Below are 19,373 nucleotides of genomic sequence, written 5' to 3'. Positions count from 1 at the left end.
TTCCAACAAGACAATGATCCAAAACATAAAGCAAAATCTACAATGGAATGGTTCAAAAATAAACATATCCAGGTGTTAGAATGGCCAAGTCAAAGTCCAGACCTGAATCCAATCGAGAATCTGTGGAAAGAACTGAAAACTGCTGTTCACAAATGCTCTCCATCCAACCTCACTGAGCTCGAGCTGTTTTGCAAGGAGGAATGGGAAAAAATGTCAGTCTCTCGATGTGCAAAACTGAGAGAGACATACCCCAAGCGACTTACAGCTGTAATCGCAGCAAAAGGTGGCGCTACAAAGTATTAACTTAAGGGGGCTGAATAATTTTGCACGCCCAATTTTTCAGTTTTTATTTGTTAAAAAAGTTTGAAATATCCAATAAATGTCGTTCCACTTCATGATTGTGTCCCACTTGTTGTTGATTCTTCACAAAAAAATACAGTTTTATATCTTTATGTTTGAAGCCTGAAATGTGGCAAAAGGTCGCAAAGTTCAAGGGGGCCGAATACTTTCGCAAGGCACTGTAGATGCTACCCACAACCCCCTTTAACACACAGGGCCAGGTCAGTGATGTAGATGCTACCCAGAGCCCCTTTAACACGCAGGGCCAGGTCAGTGATGTAGATGCTACCCAGAGCCCCCTTTAACACACAGGGCCAGGTCAGTGATGTAGATGCTACCCAGAGACCCCTTTAACACACAGGGCCAGGTCAGTGATGTAGATGCTACCCAGAACCCCCTGTAATACACAGGGCCAGGTCAGTGATGTAGATGCTACCCAGAACCCCCCTTAACACACAGGGCCAGGTCAGTGATGTAGATGCATACACACACCTACACAGAGCTCCTCTAATGCACAGACTCAGCCCGTACTTTCCCCCAGTACACACATACACACAGACACTCACACGCCCAGAATGGCTGTAAAACACAGCTCTGTAGGGCCTCCCGCGGTGGTTAAAGGCGCTGTACTGCAGCGAAAGCTGCGCCACCAGAGACTCTGGGTTCGCGCCCAGGCTCTGTCGTAACCGGCCGCGACCGGGAGGTCCGTGGGGCGACGCATAATTGGCCTAGCGTCGTACGGGTTAGGGAGGGTTTGGCCGGTAGGGGAATCCTTGTCTCATCGCGCACCAGCGACTCCTGTGGCGGGCCGCTAACCAAGGTTGCCAGGTGCACGGTATTTCCTCCGACACATTGGTGCGGCTGGCTTCCGTGTTGGAATGGCGCTGTGTTAAGAAGCAGTGCGGCTTGGTTGGTTTGTGTATCGGAGGACGCATGACTTTCAACCTTCGTCTCTCCCGAGCCCGTATGGGAGTTGTAGCGATGAGACAAGATAGTAGTTACTAAACAATTGGATACCACGAAATTGGGGAGAAAAAGGGGTAAAAAAAAAAAGCACAGCTCTGTAGTTATATAGTACACTAATATAGTATATATATATATTATATAGTACACTAATGAATAACTCAGCATACCATAATTGCAACATTTTAAGACCACATGAAACATTGGATTATGTCTAAATAACTGCCTCTTCCATTGAAGGCACGAAATGGAAAGGGTGAAATTGGCGTGAACACCATGGAGGGACAGCTGAAAGAGGATTTCACCACAAAGGGAAACTCCTATTTCATGGGGAGACATTGGCCAATCAGGGGCTGTTGTCAGAAAACACAAGAAAAAGAAAAGAAAAAAAACAATAACAAGAATTTAGTGTTCCTCAAAATGAAAAGTTGCTTTGTTACAGTTAATGTGGAGGGAAATTGAACTTTAACTTGTAGATGCTGTGTTGGTTTTAGGCGTTTCCTTGCATATTTACATTGCAGATTATTATTATTTTTCTTCATGTGTATAATTTACATGGCGGTATGCAGAGCCACATACAGTAGTCCTCAACAATAACCAGTAACATTGAGTTCAGACAAGAAGTCCTGTTCGCCACGTTATGAGACCAGTGGCTAATTGAAACAGCAGCAGTCCCTGTGCTGCCTATAACTGTCTATCAGTCCAGTCCAGTTTATGATCCAGACTGCTGCTGGGTCTGAGGTTCCGAGACACGCACCCTCTCCCCTGAATGTGTGTACACAGCCACTCTCTCCCAGCCGAGTGGTCTCCCAGGCACACTAAACTACAACTTCAGCTGGTGCGGTTGGTTCACCTCTCTTCCTGTGGACCCGGTCTTGCTCACCAACAGTTATAGACACTCAACCAACACAGTATACATATGCATCGCGGTTTAATACATTGTTCTTCAACATAAAATGTGTGTATGATCCAAAACGTCATGTCTGGCAGGCCCGCACCCTTTTACAGCTACTACAACTGTTTCCTCAAAGTACGTACGGTCGTTGTGGAGGAGGTGTTTTTTTTATGTCTTGATTTGGGGGGGGGGGGGGGGTTCTGAGGTAAGAGGCAGGGGACGAATGCCAAAGAGATTTATTTTGTGACGATGATAATCATATAGCTTTCTGTTTATTTTCTATTTTGATTGGGTGGGGGGGTTGTGTGGGGGGAAGCTGTAATCGTGGTCCTGTTTGTAGAGTGTGTGTTCTATAGCGACCCCGCTGCACATTCCTACCTTCCAAACGATAGAAAAGGCCAAGGGAAACGAGGGATGATAGAAGGATGATGTTGATAAAGAGAGGAGTGTACCATACGAATGAAGGGGAAATTAACACTATGAATATGCATTTTTACAGAACATTTTTAGTTTGAAACTTTTTTTCAAATAAAACAAACTATATTAACTAGCCTGTCTCCTGTGTATTTGTATGGCTAATTGGATCCTATTTAGCCCTGAGGTCATTGTTGCTTTCACTCACTGTCAGTCAAGCAAGGTCCAAATCCCAGACTATAAAACCCATTGCATACTGGTGGTGAAGAATCCAAAGGAAACTCTGTCTCACAGCGCCCTCATGTGTCCCTAAAAGGCAGGATATCTGCCCTCTCAGAGTACCACATTCGGGTTTCGAATAGTAATAACAACCCAAAGCTTATGATAAATACACTGATAACCAACCCCTATTCATCTGTGCATGTAACAGAGGGAGATCGTACCGGATAAAACTCACCCACGGCTGGAAACGGTGCCATTGAATCGGAAATGGGTCACGGCTCCACGGTAACCTCCATTACTGTGCGTCACACATGCCAAGTGAGAACCAGTATGAAATAAAGTGTATAGAGAGAAGGTAGAGATTCAGCATTGATTACAGTGATAGGATTTTCAGGACAACATAAGAGAAAGGAGGCAGTCTGTCTGTGTGTGTTTGTGTGCGTGTGTGTCGACTTCATACAGTATAGGCATACTGCCACCAAGTGGTTGTTGTGGTAGTTCACGGCTGGGCAGGGTGTCTGACATTTCCATCTCACAACTGACTCCTTCACTATTTGGAAAGCATGAAATTGAAGGGAAAATTCTATAGTGCACCCCAGAATATGAAGATGGGTACAACTAGAAGTTGCCCTCTTGCTTACTAAAGATAGTGTTTTAGTTACACATAATGCCGATGCTTAGATGATGTGTGGTATAGTTTCTTCCAATCCTCCCTCAACCTTGCATTCAAGAACAAGATTTTCAGCCAGAATGATTGTTGCTGTCATAAGAATGTATAAATTGCCTCATGTAAACACAGCGTCATTCGATACCATTACAGAGACGTTCTTCTAGCCGGCCTCCATTTTGATGTACACTCCAAGATCGTGGATAAATGAAGATGTCTTAGTCAGGCAGTTCACCAATGGAGGTGATTCCAATCATGATTCCAATCATTCCAATCATTTTCCCACCATACATTTTTACCATAGGGGATTTTAGAAACACTTAAAAAAGGGCTGTGTTTTATGTAGGCTTACCCTGGCCTGACGTTTTGATAACCATATAAATTTACCTCGGACAAGGTGACTTTTATCATTATTTTCTGCTCTATTTACTCTCAGATTCCAAAATGCTAATTACTATCAACGTAGTATACAAATCCATGCAAGCTCCTGCGTGTCATCTCTAGCTGACACCTTTGCTAACAGGTATCGTGTCAATTTAAAACTTGCACAAGACACTTCACAGAATTGTCCAGACTTGCCAAAAGCCCTGAGTGATGCCAACTTTAATCTTTGGCATACTCTAGGAATCAGGACCTTTTCAGACCTATTTCATCAGAAAACCACTGCACTGAAATCCTTTCAAGAGCTCTGCAGTGAATTCAATGTGCCAAGATCCCATTAAAAAAAAAGATATCTTCAAATTAGACATGTCATTTCCTCATTTACTTCCAAGAGGAGGTTTAGAGCTCAGCTGAATGTTGTTGAAACCCTTCTTGTCACAGCACAATCCATTAAAGGCAAAATCTCCTATATCTATACTTCTTTCTGAGAAAGGAGGCTCCTCTTTTACTCCTTTGAAAATAATCTGGGAAAAGGACCTTGGTCTGACTATCAGTGATGAGTTATGGGCGGAGGTTTGCGACAGGGCATACTGCTCCTCTACTAATGTAAAAATGAAAGAATCTAATTACAAATGTTGTACAAATTTTATTACACTCCAATGAGACTCCATAGAATGAAAACAGACATTTATCCTACTTGTAAAAGATGTGGAACCTACAGTGGGGCAAAAAAGTATTTAGTCAGCCACCAATTGTGCAAGTTCTCCCACTTAAAAAGATGAGAGAGGCCTGTAATTTTCATCATAGGTGCACTTCAACTATGACAGACAAAATGAGAAATCACATAGTAGGATTTTTAATGAATTTATTTGCAAATTATGGTGGAAAATAAGTATTTGGTCACTACAAACAAGCAAGATTTCTGACTCTCACAGACCTGTAATTTCTTATTTAAGAGGCTCCTCTGTCCTCCACTCGTTACCTGTATTAATGGCACCTGTTTGAACTTGTTATCAGTATAAAATACACCTGTCCACAACCTCAAACAGTCACACTCCAAACTCCACTATGGCCAAGATGAAAGAGCTGTCAAAGGACACCAGAAACAAAATTGTAGACCTGCACCAGGCTGGGAAGATGGAATCTGCAATAGGTAAGCAGCTTGGTTTGAAGAAATCAACTGTGGGAGCAATTATTAGGAAATGGAAGACATACAAGACCACTGATAATCTCCCTCGATCTGGGGCTCCACGCAAGATCTCACCCCGTGGGGTCAAAATGATCACAAGAACGGTGAGCAAAAATCCCAGAACCACACGGGGGGACCTAGTGAATGACCTGCAGAGAGCTGGGACCAAAGTAAAAAAGCCTACCATCAGTAACACACTACGCTGCCAGGGACTCAAATCCTGCAGTGCCAGACGTGTCCCCCTGCTTAAGCCAGTACATGTCCAGGCCCGTCTGAAGTTTGCTAGAGAGCATTTGGATGATCCAGAAGAAAATTGGGAGAATGTCATATGGTCAGATGAAACCAAAATATAACTTTTTGGTAAAAACTCAACTCGTCGTGTTTGGAGGACAAAGAATGCTGAGTCGCATCCAAAGAACACCATACCTACTGTGAAGCATGGGGATGGAATCATCATGCTTTGGGGCTGTTTTTCTGCAAAGTGACCAGGACGACTGATCCGTATAAAGGAAAGAATGAATGGGGCAATGTATCGTGAGATTTTGAGTGAAAACCTCCTTCCATCAGCAAGGGCATTGAAGATGAAACGTGGCTGGGTCTTTCAGCATGACAATGATCCCAAACACACCGCCCGGGCAACAAAGGAGTGGCTGCGTAAGAAGCATTTCAAGGTCCTGGAGTGGCCTAGCCAGTCTCCAGATCTCAACCCCATAGAAAATCTTTGGAGGGAGTTGAAAGTCCGTGTTGCCCAGCAACAGCCCCAAAACATCACTGCTCTAGAGGAGATCTGCATGGGCCAAAATACCAAACCTTGTGAAGACTTACAGAAAACATTTGACCTCTGTCATTGCCAACAAAGGGTATATAACAAAGTATTGAGATAAACTTTTGTTATTGACCAAATACTTATTTTCCACCATAATTTGCCAATAAATTCATTAAAAATCCTACAATGTGATTTTCTGGATTTGTTTTCTAATTTTGTCTGTCATAGTTGAAGTGTACCTATGATGAAAATTACAGGCCTCTCTCATCTTTTTAAGTGGGAGAACTTGCACAATTGGTGGCTGACTAAATACTTTTTTGCCCCACTGTATATGCATGTATTTTGGAGCTGTAGAGAGATTGCCAGATTTTGGCAATCTATACATACTGCTGCACAGTAAATACTAGATGTACAGTTTGATATGACCCCATGTATCTATCTTCTTAATGCCCAGCAGGAATAATAATAATATAATATATATATATAATAATAATATAATAAAATAATTTTGCACGCCCAATTTTTCAGTTTTTGATTTGTTAAAAAAGTTTGAAATATCCAATAAATGTCGTTCCACTTCATGATTGTGTCCCACTTGTTGTTGATTCATCACAAAAAAATACAGTTTTATATCTTTATGTTTGAAGCCTGAAATGTGGCAAAAGGTCGCAAAGTTCAAGGGGGCCGAATACTTTCGCAAGGCACTGTATATTACTTTTTTCTTTTTTAATAATTATTCTTTATATTCTTCTTTTTATTATATATTTTTTTTCATTTTCATTATTATTGTTAGTTTTTTATTTTAGCATTTAAAAAAAAATATACATATTTTTAATATTTTTTGTATATATATTTTTTAAATAAAGTCTGTCACATCTGTGAATGTGGAATGTGGTTTGTTGGTTGATTGAAAAACACTTAATAAAACTTTAAATTGAAAAAAAAATAAGTGAAAAAAGTCAGGTAAATATACTACATCTTTATCAATGTTAGAATTACTGAAATAAATCATTTAATCAAAACCATTAAATTGTACAACGGTGCTATTTTTTTTGTTGTAACAAAGTTCTGTATGTCAATCCCAAAAATTCTACTATAAATACAGGCAAAAAACAAATGCAAAATGGTCTTCTTTTCCAATCCACAGACATCACAATTATAGTCAATATTCAGCTTGAATCTTTCCAAAACATGTTTCACAGGATAAATTCTATGTAACATTTTAAATTAAACTTCCTTTACCTTGTTACTGATACAATATTTGTTAGCAATTTTACCTGCTTTCCCCCACTGTATAGCACCATAGATATTCGATCAAAACAATCTTGCTGAGGGAATTGTAGTATCACAAACAATATTTCTAATCTGTTTATTACTACATTTATCTTCGATGTTAATATTGCAAGTGAATATATTTTCATGTAAATCTATATTACTTACATCAACCACAGAGGAATAAAAAAAGTACAACCCCCCTTGGAATCGCATAAAAAAACAATTGCATATTATTTTGGGGTTATTGGAATTCTAAACTTGTCAAGAAATTCCCCATATGAGAATAGATATCCATCCTCATTCAATAACTGACCAACCAAAATCATTTTATTCTCAAACCAGTTACGAAATAAATTGACTTATTTTTAAATCGTATATCTTTGTTGTTCCATAGAAAGTATCTGTGAAAGGAAAAATGTGTTTAAATGCTAACATCCAAGCTAAAAGGGCCTGCTTCTGGAATGTGGCCAATTTTACTGGGATTTTATCAACATCATAATTACATCCAAGCAAAAATCAAGTGTTGATGAAGTCCTTCTTCTCCAAAACGCCACTGTTATTTTTGACTGTCTTTTTGACTGTTGTTTTTATTTCTTTACTTACCTATTGTGTACATTTTTGCACTGTTGGTTAGAGCCTGTAAGTAAGCATTTCACTGTACCTGTTGTATTCGGCGCACGTGACAAATAAACTTTGATTTGATCGTCTGCATTTGAATATGATGACGACGTATTTTATTGACGCCACGAAGCCATCTGACTGACATCTGATAGACCAAATCAACGCGACTTTGAAAATCCCATCTCGACACTTGATCCCACATACTCGGCTCATTTTCCTCCCATTGGAAACGACAGGATTTGTTTTCGACAGGATGTGGTATATCTTAGTAGAACATCTTTGGTAATATTGCTGTCGCTAATATTGATTATCACAACGGGTGATTGTATTGGGAATTCACTTCCTGGATCCACTCGTTGGTGCCTTATGTCCCCTCCCTGCTCTCCCTGCCCCGCAGATATTTCGCTTCCGCAGGGCGGGGGCAATAGGTAGACCAGAGTGGCTCCGCCCCGAATAAATTAGGGTGTGGGGTGTCTCGCTTTCTTTACCATCTCTGGTACACTGCAGTGTACATTTTCCATCTGCACACTTCCATCTTCATTGCTTCAGAAAATCTGTGCTGCAAGTGAAGGCTGTGAGAGTGAATGCAGGAGTGAAATAGCAATGGCCAGCTTTAAATGTATAATACACTTGAGATGAAGGAACTACCGAGAACGAAGAAACAAATATGAGTTAAAACGTCAAATATCAAACGAATGGGCTGCTAAGAAACTCAAGTAAGTGAAGCAATCTAGCTAGCCTGATTAAGCTAACTTGCAAGGGTTGCCAACTCTGGCAGGTTAACTCAGCTAGCTCGCTACAGATCCTGTCGATCGCTAATATGACAGCCATTAACACATTAGCCGAACATAATAGCCATGATGAACTCGTATGTAACTTATATAGCTGAGATTCATAGCTAACGTTACGTTTACGTAACGTTACGTTTATGATGTATCGTAGCCATGCTTTATTACAAGATGCTAGCTAGTTGAGCTGTTGTGTATGGAGCTAGCTAGTTATCCTTTTGCAGCAGGGCCGCCGCGATGGCTTCAAGTTTGTATGTTAATTGGTTAACTAGCTAACGTTAGTTTGTCAGCTTGCTAACTTACCTAACGTTAGTCAAATAATTGTTATGCTAACTATTGGCTAATCTGACCTAGCTACCGATGACCAGGTTTATTTGGAGATTTCACACTATTGGATTACTTAGCGCTATCTACAGTCGGCTCATTTACATTCCACAGCAGCACTGACCAAACGTTAGATATCTGCGAGCTAGATAGGCCAACTTGCTAATGAAATGAAGACGTCATCAATAACAATGTCACATGAGCCCAGAAGGTTATCTAGTTACGTGGTTTAAAATATATTAATAATAATAAGGGAAGCCGTCAAATTAAAGGGGACCACCTCTACTTAGCTAACTGTGCTAGTTGACAAAATCATGCTTGATAACATTATCAATGGATGAGACTGAAATGTCACTGGATGACTCTGAAACATGTTTTAATGCGTTATTGCAGGCGGTGACAGTTTGTATCTGAGAACCCAGGCCATCCACAAGACTTGTTCAGTGGGTCAAGATGCCAATTCCTCCCCCTCCACCCCCTGGAGGCCCCCCTCCACCCCCCACCTTCAGCCAGGTAAGAACTTATTGAAGCATGGAAGGTGTCACCTGGATGCAAAACAATTTCCTGTGCAACTGTGTGGCTCTAAGAGAGAACTGTATCAATCAAACCTATGATAGGGACATATTTAATGGGCTTGAGCCATGATGTAGGCCTAGCTCCAAACCATGATGTAGGCCTAGCTCCAAACCATGATGTAGGCCTAGCTCCAAACCATGATGTAGGCCTAGCTCCAAACCACGATGTAGGCCTAGCTCCAGTGTAGTTCATATGAATTAGTTGTCCAACCAACTTGACAACTCGTAGGTCCCGTTTTCAAAAGGATTTATATTCACTGGTATTGTGAAGCTGAATTTGTTTCACCTTGTGCGGAGAGCACTACTGAAATCTGAAAAAAGCTGTTCTCGTGGCCTGTGGTTCTGCGTGCTATCCTCTCCCTGCCAAGCCCAATCAGAGGATGTGTCACAAATGGCAACCCTATTCCCTTTTTATAGTGCACTGCTTTTGACCAGGGCCCATAGGACTCTGGTCAAAAGTAGTACACTATATAAGAAATAGGGTGCCATTTGGGATGTACGCAGAGCCTTTCTGGTTTAGTCAAGTGATTAGTGCTGCTCGCTCGAGTAATCATCCTCAACATCTAATTCACATAATGAGCAGTGGACCAACCAGGCCTATGCAGACAGGGATGCATAACGCTATGGATTTATGCAATGGACAACTAATTAATGAACTTGATGTGAAGGACTCACGAAATGGTAATCTTATTCAAATGAATTGTGCTGTAGCCCCTGCACCAACTGTGACGTGGCTTTCTGCAAGCTGCTACCTGTCAGACTATGTATAATCTCGGTTAGTTACGGGCAAGTCCCAAATTGGAAAGATACCTGTGAAATCATGACTTGTCCAAAGCACCCGATCTAATGCGTCTCGTTATCTCACGCATCCCGTTGTATCATAACAGATCTACTGTACCGTTCATGTTGTCTGTCCACGAGAAATGAGGTTAGGTACTCAGTCTGTTCTCCAGTAGCATAAAGTGTGCTGTGGTGAGCTAAGTAGAGGACTCTCTCTCTTCTTTCTCTTTCTTTCCTTCCTTCCTTCCTTCCTTCGCAGGGCAACACCACCCCACCCAAGCTCAATCGAGATGAGGCCAAAGGCAGAGGAGCCCTGCTCGGTGACATCCACAAAGGGGCCAAGCTGAAGAAGGTTGGCGTGGTCAATGACAGGAGCGCACCTATCTTAGAAAGTAAGGCCACAGCACCACTAAGGTTCACCCTGGTGTCTCAGATCTACTATTCTGGTAGTGTTTTACTGACTAATCTGATTGGATGGAAGTAAGACGCACAGAACTGATGAGGCTAGGGTAGTGCATGGAGCACACTCACTGGGGGTCAAGGTTTATTTCGCAGGAGTGAAATGGGAGACCATGAGGGTAATTATGCATATAATAGGTTACTATTGTAATGTATGTAATTTAACCTTGTTTTTCCTGTCCAGAGCCTAAAGGAGGTGGTGGTGGTGGTGGTAGTAGTGGAGGAGGCTCTTCAGGGGCCATTCAGCCAATGGGAGGGCTTTTCCAGGCAGGTGTGCCTAAATTACGACCAGTCGGAGGCAAGTATTTAATATCCTAACTGCTATGATGTCACTTACAAAGATTTCTCCAAAAAATCTAGACCGCTGAAGGAGTTGTCCGTCAAACTTATATTGGGGGGAGGGTTTAGAACAGCAATTTAATTCCCTTCCATTATATTTATTGCTGGCAAGTTTGAGAGCAAGCTAGTTCGTCAAAGCAAGATTGCAATAGGTGAAAAATGAGCACTGGTTTTTGACTATGTAGGTAGAACAGGCCGTCAGGTATCAGTGTTGTCATAGGGCAGGGCTGTAATAGATCTGACACAGGCACTGCTGAAGGAGATTAGCTGATTCACAATAATGAGTTCCCTAACCTGCACGTCTGCATTGGTCTTAGATTTCATCATATGAAGGGCAGTGCCTTACCATCTGTCAGGGAGAAAATATTAGAAAATGGATTATGATGACTAAAATAACCTAATAATACACTACCGTTCTGTTGTAACTCTGCACTGAGACGTGTCCTCATGTTTCTCTGTTCATGTATAAATTCATCTTCATGTAAATTGCTGATGACGTGACATTTTTTATGGTGCAGATGGTTCGGTTGGCAGGTCATCCCTGACGCCTCCTGGCACGCGCCCCGCTGCTCCTCGTCCTCCTGTTCGCCAGGACAGCACAGAATGCTCAGCCCAGCAGGCCTCTCCCCCGGAGCACTCCCGATCCCAGAGGCCCTCCCTCCCCGACCTCTCCCGCCCCCTCAGCGGAGGCAGCCCAAACAGTGGCATGAAGCACAGCTCCTCCGCCCCTCCACCTCCTCCCCCTTTTTCTCGCCGGGGTAATGCACCCCCTGCGCCAACTCAGAAGGCGCCACCACCCGCCCCCTCCTACAACCGGGAGAAGCCCCTCCCTCCCACGCCAGGACAGAGGGGGACTTCCCCGGTGCCGGCCCGCAACAGCGCCCCTCCTCTGCCTCCTTCTCCCAACATCAACCGGCGGCCCCCGACGTCAGGGGGCTCCTCAGCTTCCTCCTCTTCCTCCTCTCTGGGTCCACCTCCTCCCCCGTACCGCCAGCCCATGACCAACGGCCCCTCCAGCCCGGTTAACGAAGCCGCCCCGGAGCTACCTCAGAGACACAACTCCCTCAGCAAGAAGCCGTCGCCCGGACCTGGACTCACTCCAACCCGGGGGCAAGCTCCACCCCCGCCGCCCTCCCCCTCCCCGCCAGGCGGACGCCCCCCCCCCTCCAGTCCGTGAGCCCCCCGGCAGAGGGGCAGGTATGTTCCTACCAGTGCTCTCCTTGTTCCTCTACCTGTAATGGAGCTGTGGGTTAGGGCCAGCTTTAATGCGTTCTACTGTTTGTGTTATGCATAGTTCAGTTACATAATTCGGTCACATTCTCACTGTGCTGTGTCGCACTATATTTGTTTTTTAACCTCTATCTCCTCTTGTCAATCACCTATCATAATGTGAGGCAAGCGAGGAGAGGGATTTGTTTATTAGTGTACAAATGAAATGAGTGTGGAAAAAGCCGTGGCAAGGCGTGGCACTACAGTCAGTATGGTGGCATGTCATGACAGGCCTACAGTGTTTTTCTAGCGTTCCTGTCTTGCTGTTGTATTGTAATGCCAGTGTGGCTGCTCTGTTATTCCTTAATGACCATATCGTTTGTCTGTACAGCTCCACCCCCGCCTGGGTCGACTCAACGAAACGGTGGTCGGGATGCTCCCCCTCCACCACCCCCCTACAGAGGTAGCCCCTCAGAACCTCATAGCCGTGGCAAGCCCCCCCCTCCTCCCTCCCGTACCCCTGCCGGACCCCCGCCCCCTCCCCCACCTATCCGCAATGGACACACCTCCATTTCCCGCTCCTTCGTAGGTGAGTCGTCTTCCTCATACTGCATCACCTGACCTCAAATTCGGTTTCCCTCTACATTAACAATCACCTCTCGTTTTGTTATATAATATATATTTTTTATTGGCTCCTTCGGCTGGATGACTTTGATCAGTACTAAAGAGAGGATTGAACTATCATCACTTCACACTCTTCCCTACTGTTCTTTCCGTCCTCTCCTCCCTCTTGACCTTCAATGGCCTTGACCACCAACCCTGACCTGAACGGTCATCTTCCGAACCTTCTCTCCCTACAGATGACTTTGAGTCCAAGTATTCTTTCCACCCTCTGGATGACTTCCCTGCTCCAGAGGAGTACCGGCACTTCACCAAGATCTACCCCAGCAAAGCCAACAGAGGTGAGGTCTCACTTATCAGTGTGACACAATATGCCAATAAATAATATACACACATGTTCTGGTGCAGAGTACAACACATGTTTACATGAAAGGAATAGTAATGTTTTCCCATAGGCCTGTAGTTTATTGTAACAGCTTTTTATTGTTTTGACGGTGTCTTTGGCAGTGATGAGGGGAGCTCCTCCTGCACCGCCTGTGGGAAGGTGAACACTGTGAGACCACTTCTACTGTACAGGAGACAAGGGTTATACACACACACACACACTACTTTCTCACATAGAACCTACAGCATATAACATATACCGACATGCTTCTCATTTGATTACATTCCATTTCACTTAAGCTCCATAACCATTCACTCACACGCTCGCCCTTGAGAATAGCCCAGGAATTTATGCAATGGCAGTCATGCTCCATTTTGAAGGTGGAGTTGGCAGCTTACTTATGCCATTACCAGCCTGTGTCCGCGCGGGTGAACTTGCCCTGGTTTGTCACAAAGGCATTACTTACCCATTGATGGTGTTTCCAGGCTCGTGTGTGTGTGTGGGTGGGGAACACTTTGACACGGGTATGAAAGACATTCACTCCCATACCACACAGACTGTTGCGATTTGTCAAAATGGAGAAAAGAAAATGTTCTCCACGTCATCAGAGTATATGCACTGTGAGAGCCCACATCACCATGAAACGGGAGTGACACCCAGTGACTGTACAGCCTGGCTCTAAGTGTCTGAAGGTGATTGACTTTTTTGGGACCACTGCACCCCTTGCTGATGTAGGGAACTGCTACTGTTTGAAAGTTCTCTCAGGTATACGTTTTGTGGAACAGAGAACTGGAGATGACGAAGATGATATTGGAAAGGCATTATTAGATAAGAGATTCTCCAAAAGTGCCAACTGAGTCGGACCTGAACTGGGAACAGCACATATCCCCCCCCCCCCCCCCCGCCCATCCTTTCTCCCTGCTGCAAGGCTGTCGTGGTTTCCCTTATGAATGGTGGAATGGACTGATCAAAGCAATAGTTTCATACGTTCTCTGTGATTGTTGTCAGTAATCAACACCTGTGACCGTGGCGATCGTTGGTTTGTGAAAAAGTCTTCCTGTTTAGAATGATGATGCACATGTATGGAATCTTGCAGCAATCTCTCCCTCCCTTCCTCTACGCAGAAGAGAAGACAAACCAGATAGGTGCATGTTGTCTTTCTTTTCAGTTTGTCTGTCTTGACAAAATGCATGAGGGTGATCTTGTTAGTTGTCCTAAATGCACAGCAGAAAGTTATTATGCCTTCTAACACTAGTCTGGGCCACTGAAACCATTTCACGACAACTAACTCATACGAACACTACAACCCTCTCTAGTTTAATGACCGAGCCTGTCAAATGCATTGCATGCTACAGGATGCTGAACCAGTACATTGACACTAAAATACTCAACCCGAACCCAGGCAATGAGTTGGAAGCAATCCAAGAGTTTATTGTTCAAAATTGATAGAGAGAAATTATGTTGAGGGGAAAGTAAATGTATGCTTGCAAATACAAACCTTTTCTTGGAACTCGGCAGGATAAGGTTTGTTGATACCCACAATAGCCACGTGGTGGCAGTATTTGATGATTTTCCATAGGGAGACATGGGACCTACAGTATATGCTTGTGATGCAGTACCCCTTCAATTTGTCTTTATATTTTTTTTAAAACACAAAGTTGTATTATGGATTTGGCCAATGTTGAGCGAGAGGGCAGTACAGACCTGTATGTATGTCTGTCTGTGTAACAATTTTGAGATCTTCTGCTGAGGGTCGAATGGACAAACCAATGACAAAGGCCATGTTGTTCAACTCAATCATAGTTGTCTACGTTCTGTCTTTGAAAGAACAAATCTAATGTAGTCCTTACATTTCTTTGCTTAATGCACTTGTGACCACAAGCCTGAAACAAATGCACGTTGTTATACAGGGAGGTGAATCTTTAAGGCCTGGTACCTGTAATTTTGTTCCTATTGTTTATGTGTTGTGTGGGGTTAGTCTTGTTCCTTATTTTAAAACGGCCCTGCACCGTGACCGAACCCCCTTAAACTGTCACTCACTATTCACTTTTTATTTCAACCCTTTGCTGGTCTTTTGCCTTATTATTCGCTGTTGGGGTCAATTCAGGATTTGTAAAAAAGAAGAAAAAAAAAGAAAACAAAGCTAATCTAAGTTTATACCTCATATGGGTAATACGGTAGTCATGGCTATTGTTCTACTTTTAATATGTACAAAGCTTGTAATATAGTGAATAAAACGGGGATAGATAACGGCAGGCTTTTGTCAGAATCCAGCGACAAACTGTTAGTCATCTGCCTTCAGTCCCCCTTTTAGATATTCCCTCTCTGTGTCACAGAGGGCCTGTGTGGCCATTCAACAGGAGCAGTATGTACTCACATTGAGAGAACCTCCTTGTTCGTGTCTTCTTCTCATCCCCCATTTCATACTTTCATACTTAGCTTAATCCAGGCCCTGGTTCCTTCTGTACATTTCACCCTTCTGCGTCAGACATGTTGTACCAATTCAATTAAAATGTCAGTGATGGAGGAAAAAAAAAGTCTACTTTTCCTGTCTCTGTCCAGTCCATTGTCATCTGTTATTAGTGACGTTATGTAATAATGTGCCACAGGTTTTGGTTAAAGGGATAGTTCATCCACATTACAAAATTACATAGATTTTATTTTAGGGGGTAGATGGCTTGATGGAAGCTACAATGTAATTGTCTGCATCCATTTAAAAATATATATATTTTTCTTAGTTTCCCTAATTGGAGTAAACTAATGGACAACAACACTTATCTTATACACAAGTATGTGGACACCACTTCAAATGAGTGGATTTGGCTATTTCAGCTATACCTGTTGCTGACGGGTGTCCAAAATCGAGCGCACCGCCATGCAATCTCCATAGACAAACATTGACTTTCAACGTGGCACAGTCATTGGATGCCACCTTTCCAACAAGTTAGTTTGTCAAATTTCTGCCATGCTGGAGCTGCCCCGGTCAACTGTAAGTGCTGTTTATTGTGAAGTGGAAACTTATAGGAGCAACAATGGCTTACCAACAAAGTGGTAGGCCACAAGCTCACAGAATGGGATCGCTGATTGCTGAAGCACGTAAACATAGTCTATACTCGGTTGCAACACTCACTACCGAGTTCCGAACTGCCTCTGGAAGCAACGTCAGCACAAGAATTGCCCGTCGGGAACTTAATGAAATGTGTTTCCATTGCTGAGCAGCCTCACACAAGCCTAAGATCACCATGCGCGATACCAAGTGTCGGCTGGAGTGGTATAAAGCTTGCCGCCAGTGGACTCTGGAGCAGTGGAAACGTGTTCTCTGGAGTAATGCATAGAGCCAACTGTAAAGTTTGGTGGAGGAGGAATAATGGTCTGGGGCTGTTTTTCATGGATCGGGCTAGGCCCCTTAGTTCCAGTGAAGGGAAATCTTACCGCTGTGCTTCCAACTTTGTGGCCACAGTTTGGGGAAGGCCCTTTACTGTTTCAGCATGACAATGACCCCGAGCACAAAGCGAGGTCCATACAGAAATGGTTTGTCGAGATCGGTGTGGAAGAACGTGTATGGCCTGCACAGAGCCCTGACCTCAACCCCATTGAACACCTAATATCCCAACCCTAATCACCCAACATCAGCGCCCGACCTCAGTAATGCTCTTGTGGCTGAATGGAAGCAAGTCCCCACCGCACTATTCCAACATCTTATGGAAAGTCTTCCCGGAAGAGTAGAGGCTGTTATAGCAGCAAAGGAGGCCCAACTTCATATTAATGCCCATGATTTTGGAATGAGATGTTCAACAAGCTGGTGTCTACATACATTTGGTCATGAAGTGTATTTACAATTTACGGACACAATGCATTTTACAATAGTTATCTGGTTGTTTTTAGTTTTTTGGGGGGGCTAAAAGTATTATATTATTGATTGACTGACTATGACTTTTCAAGTCACCCATCAGTGCTATTTGCAGAGTTACCTGCAGGTAAATGTTGCAGTTCTTCAGTTATTCCTGTAACCTGCGTCCAGAAACAAGCTACATATGGACAATACCAAAACAGTAAATCTGCAGAGCTGGGAGGGTTATATTCCCCATATACAGTGCATTTTAAAGTATTCAGACCCCTTGACTTTTTTACACATTTTGTTAGGTTAAAGCCTTATTTTAAAAATCCATATGACACAGTTGTCACTTTTTTGATTTCTTATATTAAACTTTTTATTTAGCACAATTTCCTTTAACCAATTTTGGTCTTTAATGCAGGGCCGACAGACAAGTTCCTTTTTCCCAGTTCCACCTGCCTCTTCCATTTTTGCAATAATGCTGCAATTAGTTGGTTGTAATTTTGGGTAGAGCAGACATTTCCATATCATTTTGTTAGATGCATGTGTGACAACTCCATGCAATTAGTATATTTGAGTTTAGCCATAATGGTGTATTATTTGTTTGGTCTTTTCTCTTGGATTAAACTGAAATTACAACCAACTTTCTACAGTTATTTTGGAGATAATTACATTTTCAAGTAACCGAAAGTGAGTGGTTGTAATCTGAATAAAGGGGAAAAGGCCATTATTGAACAAGGGGTGAGGCATCGTACTAATCTGTTAGAGAACCCGTTCAGATTTAATTATAACTTTTCTATGACTGAAGCCTTTGGTGAGAGGTCTAAAATGTAAATATGTAATAATTTCTGCCCCCTGAACCATGCTGGTTAAGTGTACCTTGAATTCTAAATAAATCAGTGTCACCACCTCCATGCTTCATGGTGGGAACCACACATGCGGAGATCGTCCATTCACCTACTCTGCGTCTCACGAAGACACGGCGGTTGGAACCAAAAATCTAACATTTGGACTCATCAAACCAAAGGACAGATTTCCACCGGTCTAATGTCCATTTCTCGTGTTTCTTGGCCCAAGCAAGTCTCTTCTTATTGGTGTCCTTTTAATAGTGGTTTCTTTGCAGCGATTCAACCATGAAGGCCTGATTCACGCAGTCTCCTCTGAACAGTTGTGTCTGTGACTTGAACTCTGGAAAGCATTTATTTGGGCTGCAATCTGAGGTGCAGTTAACTCTAATGAACTTATCCTCTGCAGCGCTCATCATAGCGCTTGATGGTTTTTGCGACTGCACTTGAAGAAACGTTCAAAGTTCTTAATATTCTGCTGTTTCTCTTTGCTTATTTGAGCTGTTCTTGCCATAATATGGACTCGGTCTTTTATCAAATATGACTATCTTCTGTATACCACCCCTACCTTGTCACAACACAACTGATTGGCTCAAATGCATTGAGAAGGAAAGAAATTCCACAAATGAACTTTTAACAAGGCACACCTGTTAATTGAAATGCATTGCAGGTAACTACATCATGAAGCTGGTTGAGAGAATGCCAAGAGTGTGCAAAGCTGTCAAGGCAAAGGGTGGCTACTTTGAAGAATTTCAATGTAACACTTTTTTTGGTTACTACATGATTCCATGTGTTATTTCATAGTTTAGGTCTTCACTATTATTCTACAATGAAGAAAAGTCAAAATAAACAAAAACATTGGAATGTATAGGTGTGTCATGTTGACTGGTACTGTACATAACTTTAAACTTTAACCATTGTGTAAGAAATTCTCAAATTGATGTTCCAGGCATTTCTAAATAAATTCGTCGTACATTATCAAAAGCCTTTTCAAAGTCAGCTATGAATACCAGGCCTGGCTTATCCAGAGGTTGGAGGGTGTTCTGTTGTGTCCAGTGCTTATATTATCTCCAATATATCGTCCATGTAAAAAAACCTGTCTGATTATGATTAATTATATGTACTATGCATTTTTGACAGAATTTTTGCATCCTAACACTGAAGTGTAAAGGGCCTCTTTTTTTCAATGGATTGCATCTTTATTTTTACCACTTGGGTCCTGTTTCAGTAGTAATGAAATCAGACTACCTTGTTAAGTATCTGATAACCACTCCTATAAAAACGGTAGATTAAAACATACTAATAACGGTTCACTGAGTACATCAAAAAAGGTTTGGTATATCTCAACTGCTATGCCATCCATCCCTGGAGTTTTCCCCAGACTTCAAGGCTTTAATTGCATCAAGTTCCTCCTCTGTAATTTGGCCTTCACATGAGTCTTTCTGTAAAGATGTTAATTTTACATTATTATTAGAAAAACA

The 19,373-nt window shown here is 42.7% G+C and overlaps 2 protein-coding genes across 5 annotated transcripts in view; both read left to right on the top strand.

The window, feature by feature from the left end:
- LOC110538107 (junction plakoglobin) overlaps positions 1-2,747 on the top strand; it is a 59,283-nt gene extending 56,536 nt beyond the window's left edge. For all 4 annotated transcript variants that reach the window (XM_036938138.1, XM_036938141.1, XM_036938140.1 and 1 more), the window contains exon 16: positions 1,543-2,747. The gene's annotated coding sequence lies outside the window, so the exon portion shown is untranslated. The remainder of the gene's footprint in view (positions 1-1,542) is intronic.
- Positions 2,748-8,190: 5,443 nt separating this feature from the next.
- On the top strand, positions 8,191-15,749 carry LOC110538106 (WAS/WASL-interacting protein family member 2). Its single transcript, XM_021624704.2, is given in 9 exon segments — positions 8,191-8,448; positions 9,238-9,357; positions 10,459-10,591; positions 10,843-10,956; positions 11,516-12,143; positions 12,145-12,194; positions 12,598-12,795; positions 13,067-13,168; positions 13,335-15,749. Coding segments are annotated over 8 exon segments (1,326 nt in total). The 5' UTR covers positions 8,191-8,448; positions 9,238-9,297; the 3' UTR covers positions 13,376-15,749.
- Positions 15,750-19,373: the final 3,624 nt, after the last annotated feature.

The sequence above is a fragment of the Oncorhynchus mykiss genome, chromosome 12 (genome assembly GCF_013265735.2).
Source record: "Oncorhynchus mykiss isolate Arlee chromosome 12, USDA_OmykA_1.1, whole genome shotgun sequence".
In the NCBI taxonomy this organism is placed as follows: Eukaryota; Metazoa; Chordata; class Actinopteri; order Salmoniformes; family Salmonidae; genus Oncorhynchus; species Oncorhynchus mykiss.
The sequence above is the reverse complement of the archived record's forward strand: the minus strand, read 5'-3'. Positions and strand labels throughout refer to the sequence as shown.